This window comes from Lepus europaeus, chromosome 2 (assembly GCF_033115175.1).
Source record: "Lepus europaeus isolate LE1 chromosome 2, mLepTim1.pri, whole genome shotgun sequence".
NCBI lineage: Eukaryota > Metazoa > Chordata > Mammalia > Lagomorpha > Leporidae > Lepus > Lepus europaeus.
This window is the reverse complement of record NC_084828.1, coordinates 175,768,515-175,781,934: the sequence shown is the minus strand read 5'-3', so window position 1 is coordinate 175,781,934 and position 13,420 is coordinate 175,768,515. Positions and strand designations below refer to the sequence as shown.

Genomic DNA, 13,420 nt, shown 5'->3' with positions numbered 1-13,420 from the left:
GCAGAGATAACAGTGCCATTTCATGGGTTGTTCCAGCAAAGTACAGGGCAGGGTTAACAAAGAAGGCAAAGAGAGCCATGCTGTACCCAGGACTCTCCTTGTGGTTTCTGGGGAGAAATGGCCTCTCTGGGAGTCTGGCCACCAGTGGCAGGAGTGGAATGTCTTGGCATCTGGCCCTCACGATGTGTGTAGCATTCAGGTCGCTAGCCTCTTGCTGATCTGCTGCACTGCCCATGCTTTACCATACCCACCTTATAGAAAGAGAAGAGAGGCCCAGAAAAGTCAGATAAGTTGCCAAAGATCCTGCAGCAAGTCTGTATCTACAGACTGGACTATGGTTTGAGTCCAGCTTTTTAAACCAGAAGTTGGACACATGCTGTCTCCTGACACATCCATGCGGGATCCAAGTATGTGCGGTGGTCGAGTAGACGCCGGTACACTGGAACAGCTCAGGGTGTCCTAGTGATTGGTGTGTGGCACAAACACTGGGAATCAGAACTGGAGGGAAGGCTGCCCCCCAGAGCGGACAGGCCTGATGGCCCAGACACTCTCCCTCACATCCCAGACGATGGTGTTGCGTGTCCAGTATCTGTGCTGTCAGCCGAGCCCTGGTGACAGCCAAGGAGAGGCATCCTGGGATGGAGTGGGAGGCTGAGGGGCAGGTGGGGAGCCCTTTGTGCATCGGCTCAGCATCACCCAGCCACACACGAACAAGGCTTGAGCCCCACCTTGGGAGTTCTGTGCTGGACCCCAGGGGGCAAAGGGTCTGAGCTGGCAATTCCTGGCTGTGTTAGACGCTGGCTTTGCTCGGAGGGAAGCCAAGGCCAGTATCTGGGAAGGAGGAGGAGGAGAGAAGCCAGCCAGCCACAGAGACACCAGCCGAGATGGGCAACATGGCTGGAGTCCCAGCGCTGGAAGTCCAGGCAGCAGGCCAGACATGCTGGTTGAGCTCAGTGCTCAGAGAAGCCACACGGGGGAGCAGGAGAGCAGGAGAGCAGGACCCCAGCGCGCAGGGAGGGAAGCTGAAACCTCCCTTGCACAGTAAGAGCCAGGAGCCACATGGGGCTATTTAAACTAATGGAGATGAAATAAACAACTCCGAGTTCCTCAGCCTCATTGACCACAGGTCAAGGAATCGATAGTCATCCGTGGCCAGTGGCCGCCAGATTGCACAGTGCTGACATGAGACATTTCCATCACTGCCTTCCTACTTGAATGTAAACTACCTGACATGCTTAGCATCCGTATTGAGGTAAATAAGATGTGATTAAATATTAGCATCACCTCTTTCTTCTTTTCCGCCAACAGAACTTGTGGGTTAGCTATGCTTCTACTGGGCACTGCTATTACAGGTGGACACAGAGAAGCCCCTCCACGTACTCACATTCATTCCTTGGTAGCCAGTTGCATTAATGGCTATAGAAACCCTTTCTCACCAGTAAAGGTGACAGAGGCAGCCCAGGGTAAAGGGACAAGTACAGCTCTAGAGCTAGGAAAACCTGACTTCAAAATCCCAGCTCCGACCCCTACTACCTTTACAAAATTATATATATATTTTCTCATATGAAGCAGTGCCATTAGAAAACGATCCACCACATAGCCTTGTTTAGAACATTCTGGGAGATGCTGCACACACACAGGGACCAGCTAGGCCTGCTCCTAGTGAACCTCAGTATATGGCTATTGTTAGCCCCAGACTTTTTAGTATGGCAATGTTGGGTTCGTGGCCTCAGCCTACTCACGACACCCCCCGCCCCCCAGCCTGAGCCTACCTGCTCAGTCCTTGGCCAAGCCGGCACTCACCTGTTGGCAGCTGCTGGCCCAGGAGGCCTGGAGGGCGCCCCAGCCCCCCGAGCGCTGGGCCCTGCTCTCCAGGTGCGTCCGCAGCTGTGTCTCCAGCTCCTGGCTGACTTGCTCCAGGGCGTGTATCTTGGCCATATAGTCCACCAGGCAGCCTCCCAGGTCCTCCACGGAAGTGTGGCTTCTCTCCAGACCCGAAGCAGGCACCGTGGCCAGGCCTGAGCTCCGCAGGCCCTGCAGGAAGACGCTGCTAATGCCCAGGGCCCGGCGGGTCACCCGGGCACCCAGGCCGCCTATGCTGGGTGCCGTTCCCACATAGACCCCAGGTGCCCGGACAAGGCTACCCGCGGCATTGGTCCTGGAGGCTGGGGGGCTCTCCAGGGAGGATGACGCCCGTGTCCCCCTGAAGGACACCCTGCGCCTCTGGAAGGGCATGCTGGGGCTGGCACTGGTGGAAAGACCACTGCCACTCCCGGCTTGCTTGGCACCGTCCTGCCTCTGAGGTGTCCAGCGGCTTCAGAGTCCAGTGGCTTTTGGTCCCCAGTCCCAGCCTCCCTGTGGCCTGGTCACGGGCCCCTCTGGAACTGCCCCGTCCCTGGGGTGGCTTTGTCTGCTGCCTTCCATGAGCTTCCATCATTCACTGAGCTGAAAGAGAAACGGGCCACGCCCAGGGCCGGGTGCAGAGATGCGCTCATGCGTTCTGTGATGCAGGGTCATGTGCCTGGCCGCCTCGATGCTTCTGCTGGCGATGGGGGAGGCTGGGTCCATAGAGGCTGTGGGGGTGGGCCCTTTGGCTTTGTGTATCTCATTACCTAAGACAGGCGAGGCAGGCATTGGGCAGCCCTGTTCCACAGATGAGTATACCGACTCAGGGCCCACAGAGCATAAGCTGGGGCTCAGGGGCCAACTTCATCCCAGCGTGTGCTGCAAGTAGGCAGGAGAGTGACTATGGATGTCAAGTAGCCATGGCAGGAGGACCCAGGACCCAGGAGAAGCAAACCTAGCCTGTTGCTCCCTTCACAGCCCCGCCCCCAGCCCCAGCAGCAGCCTCAGTTCCCTCCCTGGCTTCCCTCCTCACCGCTGCCCTCTGACTGCAGATCACCTCACGCCACCTCCCTGGACCTTACTCTCCACAGCCTCAGCTCTAACTCTGATGCAGAGGACCCGGCATCTGGAGCGAGTCCACATGCTGCGCCTGTTGCCCTGTGGCTGCTCCTTACACCTGCAGCCCTGATAAGCTCTCCAAAAGTGCTCCATTAGGACCTGATGAGACCCTGGGTCTTCGCTCCTACCCCCAGCATCCACTAAGTCATGTTGCCAAAGGTCACACCTTGACGACTTCCTCAGGATCACAGAGGTTCCTGTGGCCCCAGGGGTGAGAATGTTTTACCCCGGAGAAAGCAGGCCACTGAGCTGCAGAGCTGGATTTTATCCCAGATCCCGTGGGAATACGCCTGAAGCCAGACACAGGGGCTGGGGCCAACGTCTCGTGTGTGCGGAATCCAGCCCTGGCTGTGCACGACCCCCACGCTTTACTGCATTTCTCGGGTGAACTGAGGGGCAGGCACAGGGCTGCCGTGCACTGCACAGCTCCAGAGGACGCTAGCACATGTCCCACAGCTGCCTGTCGCACCCTCGCGAGGAGCCCGAGAGCTGACCTGCCCACATCTCCATGTCTGCAATGCAGAACCGGGGGAAGAGGCCTCGCGTGGCCCCAGGGCCAGCGACCTGTTGAGGGCCTCGCCTCAGTCTTTTCATACCGCAGTAAAAGAGCTGAGACAAACACCCTGAGGGAGAGGCTGAAGGCATAAGCCAAGCCGCTGGATGTGGGCTCTAGATTCTGCCCCGGAGCAGGGGCTCAGCCTGTGGGGAGGAGGGTCACACCACCGGTGAGCCAGGAAGCAGTGCGAGAGGCCGGGCCTGACAGCCTTGGCGGCAGCCCTCTCAAAGAGGTAACTTCCTAGGGCAGGCCCCCAGTGACCCAAGGACCCCCCTCCAGGCCCCAGATCCTAAACACCATAACTGGATTAAGTTTCCACTCTCGTAGCACCACTAACTTACGGGGGCTTAAAATGACTTCGGGAGCCAAATCCTATCCAAATCACAGCGGTCTCTGTCTCTCACCTACCCAAGGTCACACGGGCAAAGTTGAAAATCCTGGCCACCTCCTGGAACCTTCTGTGTGTTCTTCATTTTGCTGATTAGGAGGCCACACCCGCCCTTTTTTCCCTCCTCCTCCGTGGCCTAGTTGGGATGTTACAGAAGGTACTTTTTATACAGCCGTGCTGGGTGTTTGTTGAACAAGTTTGGACTAAGCAGAGGTGGCAACATCTTTGTTTACTCAGACAGCAACTCTGACCACACCCCTAGTGGAGCCGAAAGGGCTCAGGATCCACGTGGGACATCCTCCTGACTGGGTCTTGTTCAGGGCTTCCCAAAGGGTTCGACTACTGATCAGGCTGTTTGCAAAGCCGTCACGCCTGCACTGTTACTCTACAGAATGGGAACACCAAGCGGCCGGGTTAACTTCACATTGCCCAGATCCAAACGCACGTACCGTACAACACACTGCGACCTGGGGAGGGAGAAGGAGAAGCGGGTGCACCTTAATCGACACCCATGTCTCTGAAGACCTGAAGGGAGGGGGTTCTCTTATGGAGAAATCAAAGACATATTCTAAATGATTTGTTTTATCAGATTATAAATTGCTAATCTTATTATCTTATTATACTAATAAAACCTAACTTCCAGTAAGAAAAAATACAGACAGACATAGGTGGTGTTGGTACTGCTTAATGAAGACTCAAAAATCATTTTAAAAATGAAAAAAAATGCAAAAGGTATTAGCAACTTAATCCTCTGGGTAATAAAATAAGTTTATTTATATATACACGGTAGCTGAATTCTAAGGATAAAGAAAAATAAGTCATACATCACATTTGTATATATAACATATGTATCTCTGATTACATATATTATATATAATTATACTTTACAAACAGATTTCTCTCCATATATACTCATACACATTGATAATAGTAGATGCAATTGCTAACAGAAATAATATGATAAGGTTAAACTGGTCCGACAGCAACATGTTAGAAAATAAATCCCAAGTAACATTGGACTTGCTTCTTTGTGGGCTAAAGACTTTGAAGTGACAACAGTTGCACTCACAACATTGAGAACACACAGTGTTGAAGGCCATCTCTTTCTTAGTAAGGAAAATGTAGGAAGGAAAAGCATCATGATAAAAAGACCACAGCAACAACACAAACATGTGAACCAACATTCAAGTTCAACTCCCAGTCTGTCAGAACATCTATCTTGAAAATATACTATCAAACTATTTTCTTTTAGAGTAAAGAAGCATTGGAGCAGTTCTCTCTCCAAGCCAGCAGCTATTAGGGAAAAATAGAGCAGCAGCTACCCCTGGAAGCTCCTACTGTGTCTCTGTGGGTCTGACCCGTTGGCACCAGCCCACAGGGGTGAGGGGACAGCACGGGTCGGGGGGAGAGGCCAGCAGGTCTTCAACACCAAGGCAAGGAGATTAACGCTTCTCCTACGCCAGTCACTGTTCTGAGATTGCAGGAGGAAGGTTTCAAAACTACAGCTGTAGACTTCCCAGATAAGCACGTTCTTCAGGGGTGACCTTGGCCTTTGGAGGAAACAAGCCCAAACCACAAAGAGCATCTGATCCTTGAAGGACGGGCATTCTAGGGTTGGGATCTGTATCTAATCCTCTCTGAGACAGGGGCACCCATGGGTCCTGTAGCAGACGCAGGAAAGGGCTGAAGGGGTGCCGCCTCCTGCCGAGAACAGGCAGCCCCGAGTGGGCACGATGGAAGCTCTCTGCCCCGTGAAGCCGGGGAGATGTGGCCTTTGGATGCCAATGTCCCCCACAACCCCTGAGGGTTGCCTTCCATCCGCCACCTGGAACGAACTTGACATCCAGTGGTGCAGAGGTCCCTTCCTCTGGGGGCTGTGCGGTTCCTTTTCCTGCTTTGTGCCTGACTCTGCCATCTCCCCCAGGAGGCCCAGCTGCCTTCCCACTGTGCGAACGACGAGGGAGGAGCTGGGTTACAGCAAACCAAGCGGAAGCAGTACTTGAAGAATCACTCCGAGGATCTTACACTTGGTCATTTTAACATTCAGCTTTTACAGTAGGTCTGCCTCTTACCTCATCTGCTTAGTGTTCACGAACAGTTATTAAGAGAAGCAATCAGTGCAACTGCTTTGCTTAGAAATATCTTTATTTTATAAAGCCACAGATCATTCTGTAAAGTTTTTTTTTAAACCACACTTATAAAAAAGATGTTGACAATTCTTAGGAAAAAAAAAGCTGAAAATGTTTCTCATTTAAGTCGGAATTACACAAAGGTTATATTTATAATATATATATATATATTTGTGTATTTATAATTTGGAGATGAAAATAGGGACTGGCAAAGCAAAGGCTGCTGTAGTCAGATCTCGGACACGTGATCGCCTCCCACGAACAGTGTTTCCTGACAGAAGGGGTTCACGAGGACCATCCCAGTGTCTCGGTAGTCGCCGTTGGCTGGGGAGCGGGGCTCTGAGAGCTGGTCCTGGAGAGAGACACAGGTGGCGTGACAGCGGAGGCGGCTGTTCTTACACAAACGCACGCGCGTGGGGGCATTCACTCAGCCTGGCGCTGCGTGCTCACACTCCCACCATCCGCTTCCAAAAAACAAAACCAAACCAAAAAAAGGTTTCCTATCCTTGCCCCTTTGTCGGGGTCTGAGGGGGGCTTGCATGCATGACCGGCAGAGCGCCGGGCTCGAGACTCCGCCTCCTGCCTCTTTCTCAGGGACCACTGGGAAACCTCACTTCCTTCCTCAACACCCTACGCTCACCCACTGCCTTCCTCGCCTGCCATCTGCCCGTCAGAGGCCCACAAACCCATCGGTCTTCAAGGGCCATCTCCCTCCTCCCGAATAGCTCCAAGCCTGGTCAGAACTGTTGCTCACTTCTCGCAACACCCGAAGTGCTGGGCTACACAACAGGAGCAGTCACCCGGACGGTGGCAGGGCTACGGTCTCCGCTATCAAGGACTGGGAGCACTAGGGGGCTGGGCTACCAAATGGCTGACAGATTCAGATCCAAGTCTTCATTTAGGAGGAAGAAAGAAAAGCCATAGCTTGTTCCTGTTCTAAACAAGTGAAGTCAGAGCCTCTGGGCCACTGCAGAGCACCGACTCGATGACAGACCTAGCTTACACCAGAGCTGCTTGGAAAGGCCTTCATTTTGGGGGGCCGGCACTGTGGCATAGCAGGTAAAGCCTGCGCCCGGGGCGCGGGCATCCTATGGGTGCTGGCTGAAGTCCTGGTTGCTCCTCTTCCAATCCAGCTCTCGGTCCCCACCCCTGAGAAAGCAGTGGAAGATGACCCAAATGCTTGGGCCCCTGCACCCACATAGACCCAGAAGAAGATCCTGGCTCCTGGCTCCTGATTTTGAATCGGCCCAACTCTGGCTGTCACAGCCATCTGGGGAGTGAACCATTGGATGGAAGCGCTCTCTCTGTGTCTCCCTCTCCCTCTCTCTCTCTGTCTCTCCAGTAAATAAGTAAATCTTAAAAAAAAAAAAAAAAGAAACGTCTTCATTTTAAGCTACAATTATCTTAAGTTTATTTTTAAACAAAATACAAACAAAAGGCCAGTGCTGTGGCTCAACAGGCTAATCCTCCGCCTTGCAGCGTCGGCACACCGGGTTCTAGTCCCGGTCGGGGCACTGGATTCTGTCCTGGTTGCCCCTCTTCCAGGCCAGCTCTCTGCTGTGGCCAGGGAGTGCAGATGGAGGATGGCCCAAGTGCTTGGGCCCTGCACCCCATGGGAGACCAGGAGAAGCACCTGGCTCCTGCCATCGGATCAGTGCGGTGTGCCGGCCGCGGCGACCATTGGAGGGTGAACCAACGGCAAAGGAAGACCTTTCTCTCTGTCTCTCTCTCTCCTTGTCCACTCTGCCTGTCAAAAAAAAAAAAAAAAAAAAAACACACACACACACACACAAACAAAATGTTTATGAGGAGTACTTATTGCTCTGCAGATCGTGAGGAGAGAAAAGAAGAAATGACACTGTTGATACAATGTTTTCTTAGGAGACAGAAATTCCTTCAATGCCTGGACTGGCTGAGTGCCCTTGGAGAGGGAGGAGAGACAGACAAAGACAGAGAGCTCCTGTCTGCTGGTTCACTGCCCAGATGCCTGCAACAGCCAAGGCTGGCCCAGGCTGAAGCCAGGAGCCAGGAACCCAACCCAGGACGTCTATGGTAGGGACGTGAGCCATCACCGCAGTAACAGGAAGCTGGCGTCAGCAGTCAGAGCTGTATATTTCAAACTCAGGCACCACGACATGGGATGGGGGCATCAAGGTCTTAACTGCTAGGCCACATGCCTCCCCCTGAGTTCAGATCTGTGTACCAGGGCACTGGGCTGGGTGGTGGGTAAATTTATAGCTCATTCCCTTACAAGTAGCTGCCCTGTGCCAAGCACTGTTCTAGGCTCTGGGGATGGAGCAGTGAACTCAACAGTTTCTGTTCTAGCAGGGGAGCCCGATCACAGACTGGCCACCAGGGGTCAGCAACTCAGTGTGGGCGGTGACAAGTGCTCTGAAGGACAACCTAGTGGGCAGGGGACAGAGAAGGCGGGGCTCTAACCAGCACAGGGCAGGGGACAGAGACAAAGGCGGGGCTCTAACCAACACAAGGCAGGGGACAGAGATAAAGGCGGGGCTCTAACCAACACAAGGCAGGGGACAGAGATAAAGGCGGGGCTCTAACCAACATAGGGCAGGGGACAGAGATAAAGGCGGGGCTCTAACCAACACAGGGCAGGGGACAGAGATAAAGGCGGGGCTCTAACCAACATAGGGCAGGGGACAGAGATAAAGGCGGGGCTCTAACCAGCACAGGGCAGGGGACAGAGATAAAGGCGGGGCTCTAACCAACACAGGGCAGCCAGGGAAGACCTCCAGCCGCAGCCGGCGTCCCAGCCTCACATCACTCCCCCTCCCCCCATTTGCTAAGCTCTGACCACACTGAGTTTCACACTGCTCACTCCCAGCGCTGAGTGACATCACACCAGGTGGGGATGTCTGAACAGGTGCCAGGAGGACAGCATCTCAGGCAGGTTAAGAGCCCAGCTCCAGGTGTGGATTTCTTGTTGGAGGAAGGGCAGAGAGGCCGCTGAGGCTTGGGTCAGTGATCGGGTCTGGAAGGTGAGCAGGTGCCGGCTCCTGAGGAGTGTGGGTCTCACCTGTGAGTTGGGGCTGAGGTGGACACGAGGACCAGCCCTGAGAACACTCTGACTACTGCTGGAGAACAGGCCGCAGGGCACGAAGGGGGTGAGGGTCGGTTTCTGGAGCCACCATGGCAATCGTGAAGGGAGACAGAGGGGTGCTCAGGCCCAGAGAGAAGCAGAGCCAAGGAGAAGTGCTCCTCCGGGGCTGGCAGGCTGCCCGGATGTGGCCCGGGAGAGGAGAGCAGTGCCTCTGACATAACGGGAAACATCGGTGAATTCTGGGCTTTAGGGACAGATCGGGACTCCAGAGTTCCGTCTTGGGCACGTGGAGTTCGGGGTACGTGTTAGACACGTGCCGGAAGTGACCGGGCACGAGTCTGTGTTCAGGGGAGACACCGGGTGGTGGCAGGGCTGAGCCTGCGTGGTCAGAGGCAGGGAAAGGACAAAGCAGTCCCAGAGGCTGAGCAGGAGCTGCCAGGAGGTGGCGAGGGGCCAGAGGAGGGGCCGTGCTGCCAGGAGGTGGGGGGGCAGAGAAGGAGGGGCCGTGCTGCCAGGAGGTGGGGGGGGCAGAGAAGGAGGGGCCGTGCTGCCAGGAGGTGGGGGGGCCAGAGGAGGAGGGGCCGTGCTGCCAGGAGGTGGGGGGCCAGAGGAGGAGGGGCCGTGCTGCCAGGAGGTGGGGGGCCAGAGGAGGGGCCGTGCTGCCAGAAGGTGGGGGGGCAGAGAAGGAGGGGCCGTGCTGCCAGGAGGTGGCGAGGGGGCCAGAGAAGGAGGGGCCGGGCTGCCAGGAGGTGGGGGGGCAGAGAAGGAGGGGCCGTGCTGCCAGGAGGTGGGGGGGCAGAGAAGGAGGGGCCGGGCTGCCAGGAGGTGGGGGGGCCAGAGGAGGAGGGGCCGTGCTGCCAGGAGGTGGGGCGGGGGCCAGGCTGCCAGGAGGTGGGGGGGCCAGAGGAGGAGGGGCCGTGCTGCCAGGAGGTGGGGGGGGCCGGAGGAGGAGGGGCCGTGCTGCTAGGAGGTGGGGGGGCAGAGAAGGAGGGGCCGTGCTGCCAGGAGGTGGGGGGCCAGAGGAGGAGGGGCCGTGCTGCCAGGAGGTGGGGGGGGCCAGGCTGCCAGGAGGTGGGGGGCCAGAGAAGGAGGGGCCGGGCTGCCAGGAGGTGAGGGGGCCAGAGGAGGAGGGGCCGTGCTGCCAGGAGGTGGGGGGGCCAGAGGAGGAGGGGCCGGGCTGCCAGGAGGTGGGGGGGCAGAGGAGGAGGGGCCGGGCTGCCAGGAGGTGGGGGGGCAGAGGAGGAGGGGCCGTGCTGCCAGGAGGTGGGGGGGCAGAGGAGGAGGGGCCGGGCTGCCAGGAGGTGGGGGGGCAGAGGAGGAGGGGCCGTGCTGCCAGGAGGTGGGGGGGCAGAGGAGGAGGGGCCGTGCTGCCAGGAGGTGGGGGGGCCAGAGGAGGAGGGGCCGGGCTGCCGTGAGGAAACGGTCTAGGAGGGAAAGGACTCCCGCCGGTGCTGCTGGGGACAGAGCGAGACAGTGCTCGGCTAACCACTGGGCTCGGCGACGTGGAAGGAATCCCAGCTACACAGTCGCGAGGAAGACGCGGGGGGCGGGGCGGAGGCAGGTGACAGGAGAGCAGAACACAGCCGGGTCCCCGAGGAAGTGACTCTTAGACTGGGCCCTGCATGACAGCAGGGGCCCCTGAGTGACGAGTGAGGGGTGCTGGGGAGGCACAGAACACTCCGGCAGGCTCAGGTACAGCCCTGGCAGGTGTGATGTCACTCAGTGCTGTGAAGGCGCTCTGCAGATGGGGGAGGGGTGACGTGAGGCCGGGCCGGGCCGGGCCGGCTGCACTTCAGGGCCACGGGAAGCTCCTGCAGGGCTTTGGGCAGGGGGTGAGGTGACCACGTCTGTGCTGAGTCACCCGGCTGCTGAGCGGTGGATGTGCAGGGAAGGCGGGGGTGAGCCCCCACGAGAACGCTCCTCGGCTCCCATTGCCTCTGCTCCGATCCCACCACTCTCCTTATCCATGGCCACTGCATGCTCGCTGGCCTATTTGCAGCCCGTCCTCCTCGCCTCCCCTCCACTCCCCTACCCTCCACCACCCGTCTGTCCCCTCCCTGTCCACTCCCCAGGAACGGGCCCTCCACTGGCAGCAGCAGGGCTCTCCCACACTAGCTCACCCAAACTCGGCGCCTCCAGTGATCCTCTGCTGCCCAGCCCAACACCACACCTGACAGCCCGTTCGAGGCTGTGCCAAACCTGCCCCCTTCATCTTGCCTTCCTGCTCCACTTGGGCCCCTATCCCCACCTCCATGTGAGAATGGAGAGGATGGGCTCTGTGGTCATCCGTGTCCCCCGGTGGCCAGCGGCAGTCGCAGGCAAACACTGCCGACACGGCACGCGCTCCTTCCTCTGACGCAGCGTGCCGGGCACGCACTCCGCCCGCTCTCCGGCTTTCTCCTCTGCGGGAAGGCCTGCTCCACAGCACCTCCCCTGCAGAGACCCTTGGCACACTCTGCCTGCAGCCCCTCTTGTTGAACTGTTCTGTCCCTGTATGAGCTGCCTCCCAGCCACATCTCCCAGTCCGAATCCGAGCTTCTTGAGAAGCAAGCGCTCGTCTTCACAGTTCCCGTGACGATGCCTGCCACGAGGTAAGTCCCCAGTGAGCACTGAGGACTTGCTCTGGACAGGAAAAGAACCGGGGCTTCCCAGATTTCACAGAGGTGCAAAGCGCCTGGAATTCTTGCCAAAATGCAGATCCTGATTCCGTCAGGCCTGGGCCCGGGGAAGGCTGCGGAAGCACGGGCCACGTCTGGAGGAGCCAGGGCCTCAGACAGCAGCAGATGCTGCAGGCTCTCTGGGGCCCGCATCTGCACTTCCAGGGGATGGGCTTACCTCGGACGTCTCCAGGGACTGGATCTCCCTTGGCAGCTCCACGGCGTGCCTGTTGAAGTAGTCCATGGTGATGGCATTGTTCCAGTAGCTCAGGTTGTTCTCGGGGTTGGCCGTCTTCTTCTTCCTCCTCATGCAGCACACGGTCAGCAGGACGGCTGTGGAGAGAGGCCAAGTCAGCAGAGGGAAGCAGGAGGGCAGGCCAGCTGTGCTAGTGACAGATGCCAGTCTCCAGGCCGGGCCGCAAAGGCCACGCGTTCGTTCTCTTGTTCTTTCAACTCATGTCTGTCTGTGCCGAGTGCCGGCTCATGTCTGTGTACGCCGAGTGCCGACTCATGTCTGTGTACGCCGAGTGCCTGCTCATGTCTGTATATGCTGACTGCCGACTCTGAGCCAGACACTCTTCCAGGTGTCAGGGAAATGTGAACCAAAGGCCTAGGCCTCCCTGCTTTCATGAGCCTCTGACAGGGTCAGAGTAAAGTGAGTAAATAAGGTCAGTTCAGAGAGTGTCAGCCTTCTGAAGAAAACGAACCAGGCGACATGAGGGCGGCGAGGAGGGGAGTTGAGGAGTCAACACCAAAAGTTGCCGAGGAGGCTGGAGTCCAGGAAGGGGTCAGTCATGTGCAGTGTTCCAGGTGGGAAGCACAGCATGTGCAGAGTGGATGGGATAAGCTCCGAGTGTGTGGGGAGACAGACGCAGGGCCAGGGTACAGTGGGCCAGGACACAGGCCAGAGTGGAGCTCAGGCTGCACCCACAGGGCAAGGGGCTGGCACACAATTCTGGCTCCGCCTTTGGAAACTGCAGTGCTGTTCTCTAACCAGGAAAGGCCTTATCACCAGTGGGAGGCTCCCTAAGGCTCTGCTGCAGACCACAGCACGAGCACTCCGAGTTGTAACCCTGAAAGGAGAGAGTTCTCTGGAGTGCGTGTTGGGGGGGGGGGGGGCTTGGCAGAAAGAGAGGCGGGCACAGTGCACTTTACACAGCAAACCTGACTCCCACAGAGGGCCATGAAGGCAGAGGCTCCCAGAGCAACACCACAGGGCACGTCTGGGACCAGGCAAATGAGCTGCTCTGCCTATCATCTCCTAGCTGCCGACTGATACACAGGACTTAGCACTGGGGCGTGGTTCTGACCACGAGGTCAGTCCAATTAGGATCTCCATTTTACAGACAGGAAACTGTGCCATGTCATTTATCTGCTAGAAGCCAGCCTGGCTACAGAGAGTGAACGTCTGGGGTCACAAAGTCATAACTCTCTCTGTATTACATCTGGTGGGTCACTTCTCTGAAAAATACACACTTCATGATTGTGACGGAGGCAAAACGCCAGGCAGTGTCTGGCACACAACATGCTTAATTCACTGGCGTTCTCCTCTTGCTCTCCCAGCCTCCCCCAACAAGAGAATCTAGGGGGAAAAAGTGGGCCACATGACCACTGGGCGGCTCAAGGCCAAAGCGCCGCCTGTGGTTCAGGACTTCCATTATTTCA

The 13,420-nt window shown here is 57.1% G+C and overlaps 2 protein-coding genes across 4 annotated transcripts in view; both read right to left on the bottom strand.

The window, feature by feature from the left end:
- The window catches only part of BFSP2 (beaded filament structural protein 2), a 49,699-nt gene extending 47,452 nt beyond the window's left edge, over positions 1–2,247 (bottom strand). The window contains exon 1 of the mRNA XM_062179830.1: positions 1,804–2,247. Within this exon, the coding sequence (XP_062035814.1) occupies positions 1,804–2,235 (432 nt within the window). The 5' untranslated portion in view covers positions 2,236–2,247. The remainder of the gene's footprint in view (positions 1–1,803) is intronic.
- A 2,572-nt stretch (positions 2,248–4,819) lies between these two features.
- TMEM108 (transmembrane protein 108) overlaps positions 4,820–13,420 on the bottom strand; it is a 366,810-nt gene continuing 358,209 nt past the window's right edge. For all 3 annotated transcript variants that reach the window (XM_062179790.1, XM_062179800.1, XM_062179808.1), the window contains 2 exons: positions 11,934–12,088; positions 4,820–6,389 (listed from right to left, as the gene is read on the bottom strand). In XM_062179790.1, the coding sequence (XP_062035774.1) occupies positions 6,267–6,389; positions 11,934–12,088 (278 nt within the window). In that variant the 3' untranslated portion in view covers positions 4,820–6,266. The remainder of the gene's footprint in view (positions 6,390–11,933; positions 12,089–13,420) is intronic.